The 23464-nt window shown below is 39.7% G+C and overlaps 1 protein-coding gene across 5 annotated transcripts in view; it reads right to left on the bottom strand.

Moving 5' to 3' along the window:
* The window catches only part of mxra7 (matrix-remodelling associated 7), a 47588-nt gene that overhangs the window by 2367 nt on the left and 21757 nt on the right, over nt 1-23464 (bottom strand). The window contains exons 2-5 of one of the 5 annotated variants that reach the window (XM_066704812.1): nt 19887-19947; nt 16526-16643; nt 13605-13675; nt 5212-5776 (exon numbers count right to left, since the gene is read on the bottom strand). In XM_066704812.1, the coding sequence (XP_066560909.1) occupies nt 13642-13675; nt 16526-16643; nt 19887-19947 (213 nt within the window). In that variant the 3' untranslated portion in view covers nt 5212-5776; nt 13605-13641. Of the gene's footprint in view, nt 1-5211; nt 5777-11539; nt 12655-13604; nt 13676-16525; nt 16644-19886; nt 19948-23464 lie in introns of those variants that run through there. The other 4 variants (XM_066704813.1, XM_066704815.1, XM_066704814.1 and 1 more) reach the window with 4 other exon arrangements.

Here is a 23464-nt window from a genome sequence, read left to right as displayed (position 1 = left end):
ATCATGAGAACGGTGAGGAATCAGCCCAGAACTACACGGGAGGATCTTGTTAATGATCTCAAGGCAGCTGGGACCATAGTCACCAAGAAAACAATTGGTAACACACTACGCCGTGAAGGACTGAAATCCTGCAGCGCCTGCAAGGTCCCCCTGCTCAAGAAAGCACATGTACAGGCCCATCTGAAGTTTGCCAATGAACATCTGAATGATTCAGAGGAGAACTGGGTGAAAGTGTTGTGGTCAGATGAGACCAAAATCGAGCTCTTTGGCATCAACTCAACTCGCTGTGTTTGGAGGAGGAGGAATGACCCCAAGAACACCATCCCCACCGTCAAACATGGAGGTGGAAACATTATGCTTTGGGGGTGTTTTTCTGCTAAGGGGACAGGACAACTGCACCGCATCAAAGGGACGATGGACGGGGCCATGTACCGTCAAATCTTGGGTGAGAACCTCCTTCCCTCAGCCAGGGCATTGAAAATGGGTCGTGGATGGGTATTCCAGCATGACAATGACCCAAAACACACAGCCAAGGCAACAAAGGAGTGGCTCAAGAAGAAGCACATTAAGGTCCTGGAGTGGCCTAGCCAGTCTCCAGACCTTAATCCCATAGAAAATCTGTGGAGGGAGCTGAAGGTTTGAGTTGCCAAACGTCAGCCTCGAAACCTTAATGACTTGGAGAGGATCTGCAAAGAGGAGTGGGACAAAATCCCTCCTGAGATGTGTGCAAACCTGGTGGCCAACTACAAGAAACGTCTGACCTCTGTGATTGCCAACAAGGGTTTTGCCACCAAGTACTAAGTCGAAGGGGTCAAATACTTATTTCCCTCATTAACATGCAAATCAATTTATAACTTTTTTTAAATGCATTTTTCTGGATTTTTTTGTTGTTATTCTGTCTCTCACTGTTAAAATACACCTACCATTAAAATTATAGACTGATCATTTCTTTGTCAGTGGGGAAACGTACAAAATCAGCAGGGGATCAAATACTTTTTCCCCCCACTGTAAGTATGAATAGCATGCCAGTCTAACAGGATCAGTAAAGGGAGAATTGGGATGAATAACTCCCGATACTAATGGAAATAAGAACAAGGCAAAATGTAAAAATGATCTTTAAGGACCAAAATGTATTCAGGCTGGAATTATTACTGGAGAAACCACGAGCACAGTTTATTTTGATTTTAAGTCTTCAGATTATCTAAAACATTTATTTTTATGGTAGCTTTTGTGATTTTAATATACATTTTTAACACTCTGAATGAGATATTGTAGTGTGTGGCCACACAAAACACAACCACAAAGCCAATGAATGTCTGAATGGGAAAGAAAGGTGATTTAAGCAATTTTGAGCGTGGCATGGTTGTTGGTGCCAGACGGGCCGGTCTGAGTATTTCACAATCTGCTCAGTTACTGGGATTTTCACGCACAACCATTTCTAGGGTTTACAAAGAATGGTGTGAAAAGGGAAAAACATCCAGTATGCGGCAGTCCTGTGGGCGAAAATGCCTTGTTGATGCTAGAGGTCAGAGGAGAATGGGCCGACTGATTCAAGCTGATAGAAGAGCAACTTTGACTGAAATAACCACTCGTTACAACCGAGGTATGCAGCAAAGCATTCGTGAAGCCACAACATGTACAACCTTGAGGCGGATGGGCTACAACAGCAGAAGACCCCACCGGGTACCACTCATCTCCACTACAAATAGGAAAAAGAGGCTACAATTTGCACAAGCTCACCAAAATTGGACAGTTGAAGACTGGAAAAATGTTGCCTGGTCTGATGAGTCTCGATTTCTGTTGAGACATTCAGATGGTAGAGTCAGAATTTGGCGTAAACAGAATGAGAACATGGATCCATCATGCCTTGTTACCACTGTGCAGGCTGGTGGTGGTGGTGTAATGGTGTGGGGGATGTTTTCTTGGCACACTTTAGGCCCCTTAGTGCCAATTGGGCATCGTTTAAATGCCACGGCCTACCTGAGCATTGTTTCTGACCATGTCCATCCCTTTATGACCACCATGTACCCATCCTCTGATGGCTACTTCCAGCAGGATAATGCACCATGTCACAAAGGTCGAATCATTTCAAATTGGTTTCTTGAACATGACAATGAGTTCACTGTACTAAACTGGCCCCCACAGTCACCAGATCTCAACCCAATAGAGCATCTTTGGGATGTGGTGGAACGGGAGCTTCGTGCCCTGGATGTGCATCCCACAAATCTCCATCAACTGCAAGATGCTATCCTATCAATATGGGCCAACATTTCTAAAGAATGCTTTCAGCACCTTGTTGAATCAATGCCACGTAGAATTAAGGCAGTTCTGAAGGCGAAAGGGGGTCAAACACAGTATTAGTATGGTGTTCCTAATAATCCTTTAGGTGAGTGTATAAAAACAATGTTTCATGGTAATGGAAGAAAAAAAAAATCCCTCTGCAGAAGCTGCATTTTCAGGCACCACATCCACTCAGAAGAAAATGAAGGCAGAGTTAGGAAGTCCCAGGGACCACTTGCTTTCATACATGCTTAAATGTTGCTGATGTAATGTGCACAAGATTTCATTCACCGTGAGCAACATTTTGCAGCGGTGTTCAATATAATTTGGGAACTGAAGGGAAACAAAATACGTATCAGAAGCAAACCAGTATATCACTCCCTTTTCACATTTAGAGATCTCAAAAATGCTTGAAGCATTCTCAAAAAACCCATCAACTTACACTAAAGGGAACAAACAGTTCTAACTTAGCTAACAAAACCCACCTTCAGACTACAAAAACAATGTAAAATATCATGGCTTCATTATAAGCTTTACTTATAGACAAACGCAACGTATGACAATTTAAATTATATCCATACTTGGGAGCAAATATTTAACACAAAACATGTGTAATTACTGACCTTTACGCACAACCAAGGACGTTAACTTCTCTTCCATTACATGGTAAGCAAATCTGTTTGAATGGGTCTTAAACTGGCTTATTTGAGCCACCCATTCTCAGCAATAACAGCAACGTGTACCTCCTCAAGATCTGCACAGGTTTAATTTTCAACTCTGTGTCTACAGCTTTAGAAGTTCACCATCCACAATCCCTTTTCTCTTCCTATACTGGGTTACATTTGGTGTGGGTGATATAATCAAACCCCAAGATAAGATTTCCCAATATTTCACCTGCTGCAGGATGGACAAGTAAGGAGGGTTTCAACAGGATTAACTATTGAAGTTACAGTGTACAAGTGTACACACAGACTTCATTGATCACCCCACCATTAGTCTTCCTTGATATTTTCCACTAATGTCCCTCAACTCTGTCTTTCAGTCGCTTTGCCATGCTTTTATAATGAATTCGCTGCACTTGGATGGGAAACAAGGCGAATCACTGTAAAATGCAGAGGAATCATGATAAGAGTGGACATGCTCTACATAAACGTTTAACACAAAAAAACTATCATAAATAAAACAATAAAATGACTGGATGAGTGAAGTTTCCTTTAACTCAGTCCAAAAAAGCACAAGACTCCAGAAACGGATCCCTTATTTAGTTAAAAGTCCCGTTTAAATGAAACTAGTACATGCTTTACATTGCAATTTACACTTATATCACAGATGATAATCTGAACATTTATCATTTAACCTTGATTAAACAACCATAAAATAAAGAAGAAAAACGTGGTATGTTGTAAAAGTAATAAACAACTTAGCCAACTGAATGCCGTTGTTAGTTCCAAATCTGCTTCAGGGCAATCACTTTTAAGATTTGTAACGATCCCAACCTTTAGATGTGACACTAAGCCGATGAAAGGTCATTACCATTGGCTTTTATAAACTTGATACAGAAGATCTTGGTCTTAAACACACACATTCAGGCAATACTATGTTTATCTTCTTTGCAGTCATTCACTTTGATCATTAGCGCATCCACAAAGACATTTCAAAGCCTAATGTGGTGATAGTGCTAAAGATTGGGCCGGTTACCTCCACGTTCTTCATGCTGCTGCAACTGACAACTGAACAGCGTTTAGCCCTGTAGCCCTGTACACTTCCTGGCAAAGTCGAAATCGATTACAAATGTAAACCCCAAGCACAAACCACATCACCCTGAACTTAATTTCAGTGGCAATAGTAACTATTTACACTCAACTGCCACACGTGGACTGCTAGGTTGAAGTTAAAACCCTGCAGATGAGCACAAACAGGCCCTCTATCATTCCAGTTAGTTATGGGTGACCTGGACATGTGTGTGTAATGAGGCTTCTCATTATTATCACAAGAATGAAAAGCAGGCCCCAAAAATCAACAGCAGCCTGTTAAAGAATTGCTCTGACAACAACTTGGAACAGGATATAATTAGAAAATTATGTTTGGGTTAAGGGTGTTAGTTGTTTGTTTTGTGGTCAGGGCAATTCCCTGCTTCACCACACAATGATTGTCAAATAAGGTGGGACATTTTGCCCTGGGCTCTTCTGTGTTATAAATGCATTTCACAATTCATTTTGATCTAGATATGACAGTAACCCAGACCAGTGGTTTTCACTCTTGCTCACCACATCCCACAGGGCCTTATGGTAACCCACATAAGGGATAAGGGTGTCTGCTAAGAAATAAATAACAAATAATAATGAAAAACACAGGTGTCCTCTCCCCCCCTACAACTGTTCCAAAAAACACTACAGTTTACAAAAGAGTTCCAAACTGCACACTTAGGTCACTTAGGATTCAGTAAGAGAATGACATTCCTACTGTGTAAAGGGTTCAAAACGAGTTTCACCAGTCATGTTCAATGATTCATTAACAATTTATTTCTCATGAGCTATTTTAAAAAAATCCTAGCATAGCCTTCTTTCTTTGGGAGTTTTTTGTGCACACTATCTGAAAACAAAGGCCTCTACAAATCTAACAATGTTGATTGACAAATTGTACACAAAGTTAAACCTGTAACACTGCTGAACGCCACCACACAGCCTGTGTGTCCACCCCCCCCACAAAGGAAAAACTGTCCGCCTTCTTCAAGAGTGCAAAGTCTATATAATGGCACAATGATTACATTTACTCTTACACAAATGCGGTTTTGTAGTGAGTAAAGAACATTGTTTGTGGAAAATGCAGCCAACATTACTCTTAAAGCAGACATATGATAATAGTAAGAAAAAAACATTGAAGGAAAACAAAAGATCCAGGACATTAGTTCAAAAGTTTACAAAACACAGATTAATTTTTAAATGTCTTTATTCAGAACACTTGCAAAAGTTTCTAGAAAAAAAAAAAAAATATATATATCTCAGCTTTTCTGTTATCATACAAATATCCTATTTCACTCTATCCTATTTAACAATACACAGAATGATAAAAGCATGGCAAAGCATGCCCCGATGTGCTCAGAGCTTCGTCTATGCTTCTGCATGCTACAGGAAGTGTTAACTGGGGGAAAGCAGCGGGGATTACGAGAAAGTAAGAAATCACAAGCTAGCCTGATGGGAAGACATGCATATATTTACTAACACAGACTGGACTTTTGAAACATCCAAAAGGCCAGGTGAGTTGATCCCTTCATGGGGGGTTTGCTATTTTTTCTTTTTTTTTTCAGAAAGTGTGAATCAGGGTCTTGTGTTTCTGTCCCTCAGAGGAAGTCAGTAACATTTCCATCAATTGAGCCCAAAACAAATGGAAGAGGTATGGAGAATATTGCGTAGTGGAGGTCTTCGGCTTCTTCTTAGGGTTTTCGCTTTGCTCTTTACAAAAAAAAGGGTGGCGTTCTTCATTTTACTCCTCTGCTCTGAAAAACAAAACACAAAACTTGTTGAAACACACCAACTATGTACTCATGTTTTAAACAATCTTCCTGCACTACAATCATTCCAAATTAAAACAGCAATATTACCAATTAATTTTATCCAAAAGTTCTTACTTTTCAGGTATTGTTTTAAAAGAGTATTGGAACCAGTTTGTGGGCAAAAAGAATATTGGCCCGGCCAGCTTGAACGAATGAATGCTTCATTGTCCTGCTAGTAAGGATAAACCCTTAAATGCTACTTTAAAAGAAACCAGAAAATAAAGACAACTTATACAAAGGATCAATAAATATGTACAGTTCTGGTCAGAAGTATTCACACCCTTTATAGAACTGTTACTCTAAAATTTGCATTCACATTCTTGACCTCCATTTGTACATTTTCAATCTGCATTCACCCTCACTGCAATTTTATGTGGGCTTACTCTGTGTAGTCAAAGTGTGAAATACAATGTTATTTTAAAACTAAACAAAAAATTTAGAGAAGGTTGACAAAAATACTTTTTCCTAACACGAGCACAACAAGTGAGCCTTAAAGAGTCCTTTAAGTGCTGAGGCCGCAATGCAGTGCTGTTTAATAGCTTACATCAGTCACGCGAGACAGCACTAAAGCCTTTTAATATAAGGACAGTAAAGTGAGTGAAAACCCATCCATCATGTTCATTGCTTACAACCTGGTGAGAAATTAGAACATTAGAACACAAATACAAATAAATCAATGGTTGCTACGCGAGAATAGAATGTTAAAATAATTTATTCAGACAATGCAATGTTTAAGCTTTGTCTGAATTTATATTGTTCCTTGATTAGCACTAGGCAGCATTTGTTTACAATATAATTAGAGTTGAAATTATTCTAGAACACTTTCAAATAAACAATTAAACCAAGACCAAATTGTGATAATTTTAGATTTTTATTACTGACAAAAGCTGGTAGGATTCCTTGGGACAGATAACAAAACTTTGACCCATCTGCTATTAGAAAACTACAAACCTTGTACTCTGTGGTGGGTTTATTTTTGTCAAATGTAAAACACATACCTAAATCTTACGATTTTGTGCTAGTGGATGGCTGAGTAGTATACTGTTGGAAAAATGCTTGGAATAACAAGAATAGAACAATAAATCAATGGATATGAGAATAAACCAAAATGTGACAATTGAAAGAGTACAAATATTAAAATGGCAATGGGCTGGACACACTGCAAGAAAAACAGATCAAAGATGGACAAAGGAATTTATTGAAGGGATACCAAAAGATGAAAAAAGACCAAGTAGTCGACCATAGAAAAGATGTCAGAATTGAATCTTACATTTTGCAGGCTTGATATGGAAAAAAATAAGCTATAGATTAAAGCATCTTGGATAGGTGTCCAGTAGCGGATAATATAGGCTAAGGCAGCGATTCTCAAACTTGGGGTCACTTTAAATGCAAATGAGGTAGCAAGAGAATGCCTGAAATTTACTTAAAAAAAAAAAAAATTACCACACCTTGCCAGCATTCCCCCACCCGCCCTGCTAGGACCACACTTTGCCAGCGCTCCTCCAAGGACTGCAGTTTACCAGCACCTCTCCCCACCTTCTCCATCCCCCATGGATCGCACTTAGCCAATTGGCCACTTTGATAGTGCTTCCCCCAACTCCCCCCCTTTGCCAGAGTGTACCCAACCCCCCAATCCCCAGGCCGCACTTGTTAGCGCGTGGCCAAAACACAATCAGCATACCAAAACTTAAAATCAGAACAGAACGGAATCATTGAAACCTCAAGTCATGCTGGTCTAAATAAAAACAACAAAAATGGCCATGGATGAAATAGCAGGGAAATGCCTTTTAAACCACTCCATAAGTACAAAAATAACGAAAGCCAACTTACCATGAGAAAGCTTCTGCACACGAGGCAGCTGGCAATCAATAATCATGCAGGGGAAGCAGCAGCCAAGCAAAAACCATTGAAGACCAGCAATGCAGAGTGGCACCAAGGAAGAGGTTAATGGAGAAACGCTAATGCCAGTCTGCAGCTCTGTGTGTGTGCGTTTGAGAAGTGTTCAGATCAGGCACTTCCCTTTGCTCCCGGCTGAGTTAGACAGAAGAGTTAGCATGGGGGTGGGGGGATGGGGAGCGTAAGGAACCAAAAGGGTTAGCAGAGTATGTTAGTTTCCCCAAAGCTGGTAGGATAGTCCAGTACGAATGAAGAAAATGTATAGGGAGAAAGCACCACAGCCTCACAAGAGAAGATCTGTATAGTCTGTGATGTCCGGATTTCACATTCTGGAATTTTTTTAACATGTTTTTTTTTGCCCCACAGCCATTGTGAATGCTGTTGAGTTGGATTGTCATGAACCATATTAGTTTCTTTATTCCAGGAAAAAATGAACAATAGCTTGTGAACCAGGGGAGCAATTCAGTGCAGCACAGGCTTGAATGCCTAATCCCTGCACAACACTCAAATCCTTCCCCTGTACAACCCCCCCACCACCCCTTGAATATTTCAGTAAACCAAATCAACAAAAGAGAATATATTACAGAACACAACTGATAAGTAAAAATAGGAAATACAAATAATAATTTAAAAGAAAAACCTTAATTAGAGGAGCTGTTAAGTTAACAAAATTCAGGTAAAACATTTCACTACTGAGGGTTAATTGCAATTTCCACACACAATGTAATGGTAGCCAGACCAGCTCACAGCATTGGATGATATTTTGATGGAATAAAATAAATCAGTTTGTTTGTTTGATAAAATCCTGCTCATAGCAAACCCAGCTCTATTTACCCACTACAAATGCATATGCCATATATGAGCAAAGACTGAATCCAACAAAATGAGTGACATTGCAGTAGATAGTGTTATACAAAGCTGTTTTATTAGCATGGTGTTCTAGAGAAGTGTGCCATTTAGAAAAAGGTTTTAATTAATTATGCATATGAAATCAAACCACAGTAATAATTACTTCAATATGTAACTTACATATACACACATTTCCATAATAAACAATTACCTACCAATACCATAGGTGGCCACTCCCAACCCTCTTCTTATGCATGCTCCCAGACTTCACCGAGTTAATTCTACACTCACCTAAAGGATTATTAGGAACACCATACTAATACTGTGTTTGACCCCCTTTCGCCTTCAGAACTGCCTTAATTCTACGTGGCATTGATTCAACAAGGTGCTGAAAGCATTCTTTAGAAATGTTGGCCCATATTGATAGGATAGCATCTTGCAGTTGATGGAGATTTGTGGGATGCACATCCAGGGCATGAAGCTCCCGTTCCACCACATCCCAAAGATGCTCTATTGGGTTGAGATCTGGTGACTGTGGGGGCCAGTTTAGTACAGTGAATTCATTGTCATGTTCAAGAAACCAATTTGAAATGATTCGACCTTTGTGACATGGTGCATTATCCTGCTGGAAGTAGCCATCAGAGGATGGGTACATGGTGGTCATAAAGGGATGGACATGGTCAGAAACAATGCTCAAGAAGGCCGTGGCATTTAAACAATGCCCAATTGGCACTAAGGAGCCTAAAGTGTGCCAAGAAAACATCCCCCACACCATTACACCACCACCACCAGCCCTCACAGTGGTAACAAGGCATGATGGATCCATGTTCTCATTCTGTTTACACCAAATTCTGACTCTACCATCTGAATGTCTCAACAGAAATCGAGACTCATCAGACCAGGCAACATTTTTCCAGTCTTCAACTGTCCAATTTTGGTGAGCTTGTGCAAATTGTAGCCTCTTTTTCCTATTTGTAGTGGAGATGAGTGGTACCCGGTGGGGTCTTCTGCTGTTGTAGCCCATCCGCCTCAAGGTTGTACGTGTTGTGGCTTCACAAATGCTTTGCTGCATACCTCGGTTGTAACGAGTGGTTATTTCAGTCAAAGTTGCTCTTCTATCAGCTTGAATCAGTCGGCCCATTCTCCTCTGACCTCTAGCATCAACAAGGCATTTTCGCCCACAGGACTGCCGCATACTGGATGTTTTTCCCTTTTCACACCATTCTTTGTAAACCCTAGACATGGTTGTGCGTGAAAATCCCAGTAACTGAGCAGATTGTGAAATACTCAGACCGGCCCGTCTGGCACCAACAACCATGCCACGCTCAAAATTGCTTAAATCACCTTTCTTTCCCATTCAGACATTCAGTTTGGAGTTCAGAAGATTGTCTTGACCAGGACCACACCCCTAAATGCATTGAAGCAACTGCCATGTGATTGGTTGGTTAGATAATTGCATTAATGAGAAATTGAACAGGTGTTCCTAATAATCCTTTAGGTGAGTGTATACCGAGACGCTAGCAAGTTATCCATAGCTATACCATCCCTAATGATCACCAGGGGAGGGGAGAGTCCTCAATGAGTTTATGCACATATCCTGCAGAAAAATGTCTACTGTTTGGAAAGTTTGTGACGCATTGTTTTATATTGTCTCCATGCTAAAACTTAAGCCGGATGCAATTCTAAAGGGATAATTCCGGACAACAGTAGTGAAACTAGGAGAGTGATGGGCAAGATACTTGGACCCGGAGCGGACTCCTTCTGGGGCCATGGTGGTGAAAAAGGCTATTTCATAATGTTGACTAAAACCATACTATGTCTGGTATATTTTATGTTGATAATTAGGTTTTCATGAAATACTGTTCAGTTTACCTTAGAGCGTTGACTGCATCTTTAAATATTGTATAAACATGGTTTACTTTTTCCATTATTCCAATCAGCAATTAGATCACTGACTGCGACTCCTTAGTTCAGTGGATCCAGTGTGTTCATACTGATTTACACAGATGTTCTGCAACAATAACATCATTCATAATTCTGTATGTCGGCATAGTGCAAGTACTGAACACTTCTCGTTTTCCAATGGTTTTCCGTTTGGTTCTGTTTTTATCATTAATATTATTACTATCTATATTCATACGTTTTGTTCTCTTCATGTTTGCTTCAATAAGACAGACTAAAAATAACACTAAGAATGTCACAGCACATCAAAAGAAAGAGGTAATTCATTCTCTGAATGCTTGACAACCTAAAGCAGGTTGTAGGAGTCTTGCTCAATGTTTGAGATATCAAGGAGTTGTTATGAAAGCTTTGTATCCCTCGGACAACATTTCCAGGAAAGGTGGTTGTCTTTTTGAGGCATTACTCACCCCATTTAGATGCTATGATAGCAGGATTTACAAACAGTGTTGATATTGGCTTTGAAACAAACCAAACCAACAGTAAGGCAAGAAACTCCCATGAAGATGAAACTGCATGAGATCGAATATCAGCTGCATCATGGAATACACGTAGCAAAACAAAGCAGATCAGGCTTCTCGTGGTTAAAAAGAGCACGCCTGGAGAATCTGACAGCTATTTTTCAGACAGTTTAATACAAGTGACCCAAGATATCAACCTTTATTGCCATCGTGTGCAAGTGTTATATACATTTTGGACACAAACTAAACACAAAATGTAGTCATTCTCGTGTGGGTGCTGAACCGGAACAGTGCCAGTTTAATGTACAGGATGACTGTGTCTTTAGCTCATGTCAGTAATGTTTGTGGTTTCTGTAGGTATAATGAACCAGTAACAGTGTAATCTCAATCCAATTGTGCCCTCTGGAGGTTAAGCATAGTATCAGTCTTGATTGAAATCAATGGCTCTTCTTCCTCAAAGCAGCAGACAAACCAGTTTCTTGTCAGAGGTATTTATCTATCCAATCATGTTCTTTTACTTAAATCATACACCATTCCCAAGTTGCCTGAAATCTTTTCTGTATTTTGAGTATTTAACGTTATACAGAAACAAAACACAATCCAACATTATAAATACAATGAATTCCTTATTAGAATTTAAAACAAACAAAACTAACTCATCATTGCAAGACCTATAGAACAACTATCAGTACAGGTCATATTTTCAATGGATTCAACTAATAAACCGAAAACTAAGAAAAATGTTAAAGGGTGCAGAAAAAAAAAAAGTCATGATTTTTCAGTAGTGTTACACAACATTAAATAATTGTTGCTTTGTTGCAGTTGCTTTATTAGAATGACAATGAATTGATGAGTCACCAGCTCTCCTGGATTTCTTCCCCTTTGCACATTAACTTTAAATCAAGATTACAGAAGCTGGTGCTGAAGCCAATGATGCTGCTACTCTGCAGGTTTTAGTTCTGATGTCATCTCTGGCAGCAGCCACTTGAGGGAGCATTAGGTTAACGCGGTCAGTTCAGGTGCTGTCTAACTGAGTATTCCAGTATGACAGTAAAATGACTTCAGCAGTGTTCCACACCAGCTTAAACTACTGAATGGGGCATTTGACAAATTCATAAGAAAGGGTCCAGCTATACAGTGGTATACCATACACAGGCAGAATATATTTCTATCTGTTAGGAATACCAAAATAGTAGCTTTCTAAAGTTCAAATAATTCTTATTGTGCTGCTTTTGCTCCGTTGATAAATGGTTATAGCCCTTTCTATAACTACCCATTGTTAAATGCACCCCATGGTACAGTAGTTCACAATGAAGAATTTATTGCTACATTTATTTAGCAGTTTTATGTGCGGAATCAAGTCCTGTGTCATTCAAGTAACATCTGCCTGGAGCCTTCTTGGTTTTGTTTTGGGACAAGGGGTCCGAGTGAGGTTTGGCAAGTAAGTGGGCAGTAAAATAGATAATGTAACAAAAGAGACATTCTTCCTGATGAAACCATGGGGAAAAAGGAGGCTAATTTAAAAATAGATACATAGGCATGAGTCCATGAGTAGTCAATCAGATTGTGTGTGTAGGCCTACATCTCAAATCATTCAAGCCTGTTGGATCCGGAGGCATCTGGCCAGCACACTGTGAAGCCTATAACCGAGAGATCCTGAAAAAAATAAACCCCATTCACTGGCAGTACACTTACACTTCTTAACCCTATACTAATTCTGATTAAAAGGAGTCACCTAAACCTATCACTATAATATGAAATTACTGAGGACTTGTCAGGATCATGCACATGACTGAACATTAATCGACTTTTAAATGAACACATTAAATGTAAAACATGCCCGTCAGTTCGGAGGCTCTTGAAACTTTCTCCCCCTGACAGTACCAAAAGCATCACAGGAAACTGACCGACTCGATTTGCAGATGCAGCAATCGTTTTGATTCAAGCATATCTTTTTTCAAATTTCCTTCAGCTTCACAGCAATAATATAATATTATTAATAATAATAGAGAAGGTATACTTTCTTAAAGGGCTGTTTTGAGTTGAATGCTGGCATCTGCACTGGCAGTCACATGGTTATTTGCTGTGATGAGTTTAGTACATTCAGGACTCATTTATATACATGGTACATTTATAAATCATTTCAAATTCCCCTCCAGAATGCAATTTATAAAATAAAAATAAAAAGATCGAATCATATTTAATATAATACTGCAAATGAACCCTTTAAGAGTTAAAATATATCATTAAGAAAATGTAAGCATTTAATAAGCCTAAGTGATCAACTGTAATTGAAATAGGAGGTGGATATAGGGGTGGCAGGAACCTGGATGAAGACCAGATTCATCACTGAACAATTTCTACTCATGTACAGAGTATGTACGAAGTGGAAGTGCTCAAGCACACCAGTGTAATCGATTCCCACACAATCCAGTTAGATGGTGACACCTCAGGGTAATACCCCTGGGAGATCAGTCAGCACAGTAACAGTGGTCAATATGGAAATGAGATCGGTGCATAAGGGGGAGGTGTTAGGCTGGATCTGTTAGGGAATTATGGTGGGGTGGTGTGTGTGGTGGGGGGGTAAAGTGAAATGTATACCTTACCAAGGGCTCTCTAACAGACACTGCATGTCCTTGTTGTTTAAAGAGAGGTAAAATCAGTTGTGAACTCTATCCTGCAACGATAAAGGCACGGAAAAGCCATTACACAGTCAGCGTAGGGAGGTGTGGGGAGGATCAGGAGAGAAGTGTGGGAGGGGTTGCCTATCTTTGGTCATTCTCTGGGAAGGCAGTTGCATGATGCATAAAACAAGCCTGTTTTGGAGTGTTTAAAAAAAAACAATATATATGTTTAAAACACACACATCGAAAATATATTTTATCTCGTGTCAGTTTTGCTAAATATCATGTCCTGGGGTGCAATTTTGAAAAATATCTGCAAGATGGGGACACAGAGAGGGTTGGCCCTGGGCTTTGGGAATTTAATTCTGATCTCCCATTCCCCAGTTATGTAAGCTACCACCTTGCAAAAAGGTCAGGGCCATCTGGCAAGGCAGTAACTTGGTACCAAGTTCCAAGGCCACCAATATTCCAATATCAAGACGCACGACTCCTCCGGAGAGAAGTGGTGATGCTGGCCACCCACTCTGACAACGCAGGCCACAGCAGGGGTGCCATTACACTCTACAAATGTGGCTATATTGAAGATAACCCATACTTATTTAACCCACTTTAAGTATTTTATTTTGAAACATCTTAATACTTTCTGTCCTATGACAATAAAACGCATTCAGATGACACTCCCTCACCCTCCTGTGTTTTTTCGACTGGCAGTGCCACACCAGCACGGTTTAACATTTATGCGTGTCTTCAGGAGTATGGTTAAAAACAAAGTGGCTTCTGTGGCTGCGATTGGGCTGCCCACGCAAAGTGCATACAAGGACGGTTCGAGACAGATGCACTTGCATATTTATTAAATGAGAGCAGTGCCCTTTTACACAATATGTAGCAAAATTGACTCAGGGGGTCGGGGGTGCAGAACAAATCAGGAAATCAAGAAGGAAATCATTAAGAATGTATTAGAGAGGGTAGCTTTCAAGCTTTTATAATATGATCTTTTCGTGATACTCACAAATTGGACAAGGAAGAAGAAACCAGAAAAAAAAAGAATTAAGAACAAACTCAGCAGTGAATGACTGCCATCAAAATTTTAAGACAACAGCAAGAACACAACTCATGTCACCTCATTTCTTGACAGTTGCATGGCCAAGCTTCATACAGGTCAACATGCATGTCTATTGGTGTCAACTCATTCAGAGCCATGTGCTGAGTATTTGGCGATTTCTACAGAAGGAAAGCAGGCAATAGTGGGGCTCTGAACTCGTTGCCTGATTACATGCCCTAATGATGCCATTTAATTTTCATTGTAGCCTTTGTGGGGCTCATCCACAAAGAAACAGAGAACAAGACAGAGTTCCTGATCACGTGTTGAAAGATGTGCAACTAAAAAAAAAAAAAACAAGTGACTCTGCTGGCTCACTTTCTCTCCATGGGAACACAGTAAACATAGTCCCAGCTTTTCCATTCTGAAACAGTGCATTTTTAGGCTTGACTCAGTTCTAGTTCTCAGTTCAGTTAGGGGGTTCTGTTGAAGCCACAGAGCTCCAGTGAGAGCACTCTGTACAATCCCCTTAAGATGATGCTTCTGCTGGACGAACTTTTCAATATGACCTGCTCACAACCATACTGCACACCGCACCGCCTCTCCAGCACCCTGGGTAGGTGGTCTGGGGCCACCTACTGGACAGCTAAAAAAAAAACAGTCCCCCCATAACGATTTAATCTAAAACAGAGAAATTACTGGAGTAATCTGAAACATGAAAAAGGCTACAACCTGCAAATCTCCCCCACCCTTGTACAAAGTACCTCATATTAGGCTGGGTGGATGGCTAAACTAGTTCCAAGTGAATTAAGACAACTGAAATATTACAGTGCGAAAGGCCAAATTAGCCAAGATATGGGTCACTGCACTGAACTGTGTTTTCAGACTGTCATTGTATATTGTCATATCTAAATGAAACCGTGTATGTATTTCGCTGGAAAGAGAAATGATTTAGTTTTGTTGCAAACGATACTGGAGATGGAAGATAAATCATTCTTCAGACACAACCTTGAATAAGCACACATGATCAGTTCCGATCGCAGTGTGGTCTGTAACATCCTGCAGAAAATCTCTTAAGTCTTGTGACACCCTGTTTTTGCCAGTTCTAGAGAAGCACGTCTGTGACTCACGAAGCACGAGCTCATGTCTGCACACTAGAAACTATATGGTGTGCCTGTGCTTGTCCCTATTAATAAAAATACAATGGTGGATAGATCTTTTACAGAATTCAACATGCACTGGTGGCTATTATTTCCATCTTATATCAGACTATTAAGCACAGTTGGCAATTACCTTCATTTTCTCTCTCTACAAATGTTTCTATTTTACTATATATAACATCCTTAAATTATAAAGAAATCACAAATCATATTTCAGAATATAAGAATCCCATTTGGCACTTTGAAGGAGTCTTTTTGGTTGTCCAATGAAAGCTGGGAGCTGGGATTGAATAGCTTTAACAATACGGCCAATGAAGTGGTAAGAGGGTCAAACATGAACCAATACCCCCCTCCTGCTCAGAGTGCCCTGTAGAAAAGCTCAGTATATCCCCACCTCATTCCTTGTGACTTAGATGGTTCCCTCGTTTCAATGGCACTTCTTATTCGTTCCCCCATAATCAACATGCCCTTGAGACATCCTTATAAAATGCCTTGGGTCTCCTTCTTGATTCAGGGGATGGGGAGAGCTGCCATAAGGCTCTCCTTCATAAGAGCTTGGGTGCAGTGGGTTTTACTGGCATAATTGTTCACTGCTTTAGTGTGTAGTTGAGTTGAGTTTTTCTAGATCAATAAATACACTGATCTCTAGTGTAATGCAAGCTGGGGCTGGGGCAGCATCTGAGCAGCGGTGTTGCTCTACATACCTCTGTTCCTCCTCCAGCTCCTCTTTGGTCATCATGGTTTCATACTGGCTGGCTCTTAGCTTCCCTGGGCTGTACTTCAGAGACATGTCCATCTCCTCCACATCTGCAGTTACAGCATCTGGTGAGCAGGCCAATACACAATGTAAACCATGTACTACCACTCAAAAGAGACTGTACTGTACTGACATAGTATCTGTAGTATAACCAGCAGAATTCAGAGTACATGGCTTTCCAAATAAGACATTTTAAGGCATTGTGGATTTTTTATGAAATATTGTTTTCTGCAAACTACTGCCCTGAATTCTCAACTGGGTATGTTACCCTTTTCTGGGGGATCCACATATTTGTGTTCCATTAATATAGTTTATTTTTTAAAAGGTGTGGTTCATCAAAAGAGGCAAACTAAGATGTGACAGATACAGCCTTCATCTTACATTTACCCTTTCATGGAAATATTTTAAAAGATATGAAAGGTTTTAGAAAGTGCTTTGCCACCAGCTTCTAATTTTGTCACATTTGAACATCATGCAGAATGCATTGACTGGTCAGAGCAATGAAGACGTATATCATTTGTTTTAAGTGAGATGCTAAAGATCTTATCATAGTAGGATGTAGGATTTTCAGGGAGTTAAATAAACATTTCCTACATATGTAGTGCTGTTTTGGGAAGAGGGAGAAAATAAATAAATACAAAGGTTTCTGATTTTATTACTGCTATTAAAAGGTGTAAAATTCTATGAATCATTCCATACCTGGGTCATATGGCTGGTTGCAACTCATGTCCAACTAAACTAAAATCTATTAACTGAGTTAAAAACTGTCATTTCAGAAATTAATACAGAAATGCATTACATTTTCACTTATGTTGATTTTGTGCACCCAGAATAAAATGGGGACAATTAAAATGTTATTGAACAAACACACAGAATGCCAATAACGCAAATACTATACGATTTAATAATAGTTAGTCTTTAAAAACAAATGTAGTCCACCACAAAATGCAGCATGACCTTTATATTTAAGGAGGAGTATAACAACTGAAATGAAAACCATGAGGCAAACAACATAAGTGTATGATTAATCCATTAAATGTTGATCGAATCTAACAAATTTGCACTCAACTTGTAAACATTACTGCTGCTTCCTCTAATATTAATTACAGTAATTTCTATAGCACGTTTGAGGGCAGTGTTCAGGATATTACAGTCTGCCGAATCACAATGGAACACTAAAAACTGCTTGCCTGTCAACACATTACCTACTGCATTATCCTGAATAAGTCTAGCATTTAAACCTATAGACAATTAATCGATAACTGGACATAGTACTGACATCTTTTGAAAGGACCCAAATCTAGTGGCAGAATCGCAGAGAAACCTGTAGAGTACTTGTAACCACCGGTAGTTCTTGGTCATTAGGAAAGCAATGTTTTCTAAGTTGTTGGGTCTTCATATGATAATTAAATTGGACTCTACTGGTTCTACTGTACAAGTATTTACTTTGTATACACTGTGGTGCAGACGTTTTCCTCATGAGGGGTCTCAAACATGTGCTGAACAGGTTAAGTCTGACCACAGGTTAGCTGTAAGAATGAATTAATCTGAAGGCACAGCTTTAACAGTATCTGCCTGCTGCCATTGACCAGGGCAGTGATGGGTCTTTAAAGACAATCTGTTTCCAATCTGCTTCCTGAGGTCATGATTACTGAATACACATTAACTGTCTGCTATGAAAACAAGCATCTCCTGCTCTGTACTATTCAGTATGCAAAGTCTTCCTAGGATATGGGTGTGGATCTGTTTCAGTAAGAGAAAAATATTCAAGCAATAGAAGATTGGACTTTTCTTTGCCATTCATTCTGTGCTGACAAGAAGTGGAACTGTTCTGTATGTTTGTAGAAATTAAAAGTTATTATTATTATTTTTTTTACTTGAGTGAATTTTTGCTTTAGGATTGTGCTAAACAAATTAAGCAAAGATTCATTAAAGGGTAACAACTGCTGTAGTTTCATAACCGTGCTTTTTAAATCAAACTGATTTTAGAAGGTGATCAGTGATCTCCATTATAGCAAGACAGAAGTCCGATGGCCCTAATATAAAAGCAGGAAGATTGCTTTGGGTCAGAAAGGAATAATTACATTGTTTTGGATGGGACTTACTTAGGATCCAACCATCAGTGTGCGAGTTTACTTTTTTGGTTAATTGAATGGAAACCATACAACATCGAAATTAGGATGTTCTTATCTAAGCCGACACTGATGCACAGAACAAGTACAGACATTTTCCTAAACTGTCTGAAACATAAAACTGTAGTACTTGGATTTTGCGCTTTTCATCAGACTATAAAAAGCAAAGACACTTAAAAAAAACATTCAATTATACTTCATATAGAGTCACATGGCAGAGATGAAGGAGGCTTCACATTAATAAAAAACTGAACTAAATGTAGGTAACAGTGCAGTAAAAACAGCCCCTGTGGTACAATGAACCCTTCCGTGCTGGTTGATTCATTTTATTGTATGAAAAGGTCTTTAAATTGTCACCCCCAGGCAACTAGGTTTGTTCAGTTGGAATTAGAATGACTGCACACAAAAAAAAGTGTATAGGGAAATGGAAGAAACAGACCTCTCCAGGGGTAGCAATCATGAACAAAGCTCTTAAGTTGAAATCAAAATGTATGGAAGCATTTTAAACTTGGGGTTTTGTAACCACGGATTACATGTTTGTCATAAAAAGTAACAAGCAACATATCGCTCCAGTGTTGGATTTCCAAAATGTTCTGTCTAGTGAGCAACATCTGCATTAGACGGATGAAAATTAGCTCCAGCAACCATGGCAACGATAAAGCCCCTCCAAGTGGCTGCTCACAATATCCCAGATCAGTATTAGAGAAATGACAATTTGTTAAAACGAGATATGACTAACTGAGATTGATGAAGTGTACATGCACGATTTCAGACAGACGCAAGCCCTGGGAACATAGAGAGCAGGCATAAATTATGACATGGGTGCAAAGAACTGTAATGAAAATCAGGCCATCTGCATTTTATTGGTTATTGACGTGTTCTAAATTGTGTTACACCTTGTAGCCCAGGTTACAAGCTGTGCGAGGGCACAAATGAGCTCCGAAAGACTTCTGTGAGCTGAACAAAAGGTCAAGCACAAACCATAGCACCTGCCTGCAAGATCTCAACCTGAGAGATGCTTGTTAATGTTGTCTTTGCAGCAGAGCAATGGCGATGTGAAATTAAAGTGACTTTACTTTGTGCCTGGAGTGACAACTGTTTAGCTTGCCTGCTTTAACATGAACGAGTATTCTTATTATGATTATTATGGACAGACTGTGGTGTGAGAATACATACCGTAGTCAAACTCCTGTTCAGTTTTGTGGGGCACAGTCTTCTCTGCCTCAGTGGGGAATCCCTGAAACAGAACAGCAGCAGTGGGTCAGAGGGCATCGGGGAAGGGGGGGGATGTCTGCCAGGTGAGCTCTCAACTTTCTCAGTTGCCAGGGATGACAGAAGTGGGTATAAGGAGCACAAGGATATAATGATATACCGGAGGTGCATTGGCCACTAGAAGTTCACTGCCAGGATTAAACATTTCGGTTGTGGCTGGACCTTTCACTTAATCACAGGGTTGCATCTATGCATCAATTTTTAAGTCAGCACTACCACAAGCGAGGTTACCAAATAGTTCAGCATAAAAAATAGATACACAGTTCTGGAAAATATTAAGAGACCACTCCAAGTTCAGAAATCAATGTTAAGTGGTCTCAATTTTTTCCAGAGCTGTATATTATTACTTCAAAATCTGAAAACTCAATTAAAAAAAAAAAAAAAAAAAATTGCAATGAAAGTGCCTTGAGATGACAGACTTTTTATTCATTTGTATTGAATAATTTCTTACCTGTTTTGAATGCTGTACCAAATTCAATGCATTTTCTGGTTTCCACAGTGCCAATTGCAGCTGGTATTACCCAACTCTGTTTGTTCTCAGTTTTCAAGATCCTCTTCAAAATACTTAAGTGATTAACAGTTACCTGAGCCCTAACTTGTTTGATAAACAAATGTGTGAGGTTTCTTGATTTGAAACACAGTGTAAGACTGGCCATTTACTACAAATACTGATCATTTTCTTTGTGGCTCATTTTATTTCTAGCCCAATGGTGAGCAGTTGTCATGACTATTACAGAAGCAAGCACCTGTGACACTAGTCATTGCTAAATCCAAAAGTCTGGCCTCTCTCAACACAAACACAGTTTTTAATTAGGATAAATGTCAGTTTCCTGCACAACACACATGGTTAATCTCAGCCAGTACTTCCTGATGAAATTAACTTAAATAAGGTCTTTGTCCCTGAGGCAAGACTTGTGACAGACAGATGACACATGCAGCCATCTGTTCTAGCACACATGCACACACACTTCACCCCTCACACCCTCTCCACGTCCTGCCTGTCTCTGACACCCAGACAAAGAGCAAGCACTCCCCCCCCCGGCAATTCTGCAACAACCTGACCCTGACACAAACCAAATGACTTCAAACCACAAGACAAGGCACTGTGACAACACACAAGACTTCCAGCTCTAGCTTCCTTCCACAGTTTGTTCGGTTGAATGAGAACTTCTAGTAAGTGAGAGCAAAAAAACAAAATAACACCTCAGTTTGGTCTGTTGGAAACCAAGCTGTTTTTGCTGAATCATGACCATTTTCTTTGATACACACATACATTTTTACACACTACTTTCCATGTTGCTAAGAAACTATGTACAATGAGAACAAGTGCACGCCCCGCCCCATTAAAGAGAAGAGTGTTTGCCAAACATCCCCATACAGATTTATGAGGCCATGTTATCAGCAGGATATGGGCACTGAGAAAAACACCAACGTCGAGCTCAGGGTGGGGAAGAATCCAACACAATTGGACAAAATAATATTGAAAGAAAAAAAGACAGACATACCCAACTCCCATCAGACCATCTCTTTGTGACATGCTGGCCTAAAACAATATCCAGTAAATGAGTACAGTATGGAAAGAATGCCGTGCTTAAATAAGACAATAGGCCGATTACCTAATTAGACATTTGTTCGAACACAACAGCAGCCTGGGTTTCAGAGGGTTAGCCCGAGACACCGAGGACTGTGGACAGAAGCTGGCTTTGATTCCCATTGATGATGTGGAAAAATTGTGGAAGTACTAGTGGCCCCTACTGTGAAAAAAGACATTGATCAAAGAATCTGAGGTGTGAGATCTAAATCAGCGACAAAATCTCAAGGTACACAATCAATTAGGGCTGTGCGATATCACGATATATATCTTATGACGATAGAAAAACGTCTATCGTTTCATATTATGCTATATCGCTTATATCGTGGTGTCGCAAATCTTTACGGCAGTATTTTTCGTCATTAGGACGCTTTGCGTTCTTCTCGGTTCTTGCACACGTGTCGGATGCGGGAAGAAATGAGCATCAGAAACAGACAGACATGAGGAGAGAGAAGTGACTCAATAACCAGCACAACCAAGAGACACTTTAATGCGCAAGCGCACACGCTCCGTCCCGCTCTCGTCGCCGGGCTGAACTCGATCTGCAGGCACCGCCACCCCCGCTAATTTAGACTGATATCATTTGTATAAAATTAATAAACGTTTGTTTGCATTTTAATGAATTGGAAAGCAATGCACACATGCAGAAAGTATAATTGTATTTTTATTAAGATGGTGAAGTGGTTCAACAGTTGTATTATAACTATTTTGTATTAACATCGTGCTGTATTTGTAAGTAGAATCGAGACGCGACAGTCACAGGAGAAATGTCTGTCCAGCAGATGTTAATGCGCCGCTATAGACCCGGCTGTGGTGAATCTCCCTGAATCGGTACCTTTACTGCGCATGTGTTGCGTGATCACATGACGTGTTACTGTTATGCGACAGTAAATCATGCTGTGTGTGTGTATACATGTGCTCTGAGGAAGAGAAGTCGAAACGCGTAAGCATTATGATGTTCACTTTCTCTAATAAATCATTTTGGAGACATCGGTGAATATGGACAGTTTTTAGACGGGAGCTGCTGTCCTTCCTTCCTTGACCGGATAATTGTTCTATATAAAATCCCTGGGATAAGGCACCCGCATTTCAGATTTATTAACACTATTGTAACGCCAGCTATTTTTAAACTTATGTATATGCATGTGTGTATATATATCCCATAACAACATAACACATGTAATAGTAATCACACAACACTTGCCCAATAATGTGTTGCATTCTGCATTTATTTACCATGACAGCCTGCATGTAGTATTTGTTAGTTTTGCTTATTGAAGGATTAACGAAATACTTGTAGTTTGAATGTCTTTGGTCTTATTTTGTGGCTTGATTGGATAAAAACAAGAAATAGAGATATATATCGTGTATCGCCCAAACTTCTAAAAATCGAGATATTATTTTTAAGTCATATCGCCCAACCCTACAATCAATGTTGACATAATACCACAAGGAGGGAGAAACACACACTATTAGTAAGAGACGACATCAATACTGTAATGCTACCAACCAATAAGTAACAGTTTGCTGCAGTTTTATAATCCGGTGTCCAGGATCCAAAAACTAGGCCTTAAGTCAAGGTCTTGGTTTAGATATGTTTTAAAGTGGACATCTGAAACTCTTTTAGACATCCATAAGCAAACCTACTACAGGGTTTCCTCACTGTACTTAAAACAGTTTCCAGTCTTTCAGGATGGTTGTTTTAAGGAATCTAGAACAATATCACACAGTAACGTCTCCACATACCAAAGCCCCACTGACAATCTCCCATAAACAGAATATTACATCAAAATCCCACAATAAGTACACATTCTCCAATATTAGTTTTGATAACACTGTACGGGTTTCATTTTGAAATGCTTAATAATTTGGAACATTGAATGAAGTATAA

The sequence above is a fragment of the Amia ocellicauda genome, chromosome 5 (genome assembly GCF_036373705.1).
Source record: "Amia ocellicauda isolate fAmiCal2 chromosome 5, fAmiCal2.hap1, whole genome shotgun sequence".
Taxonomy (NCBI): domain Eukaryota; kingdom Metazoa; phylum Chordata; class Actinopteri; order Amiiformes; family Amiidae; genus Amia; species Amia ocellicauda.
This window is presented reverse-complemented; position numbering and strand designations above follow the sequence as displayed.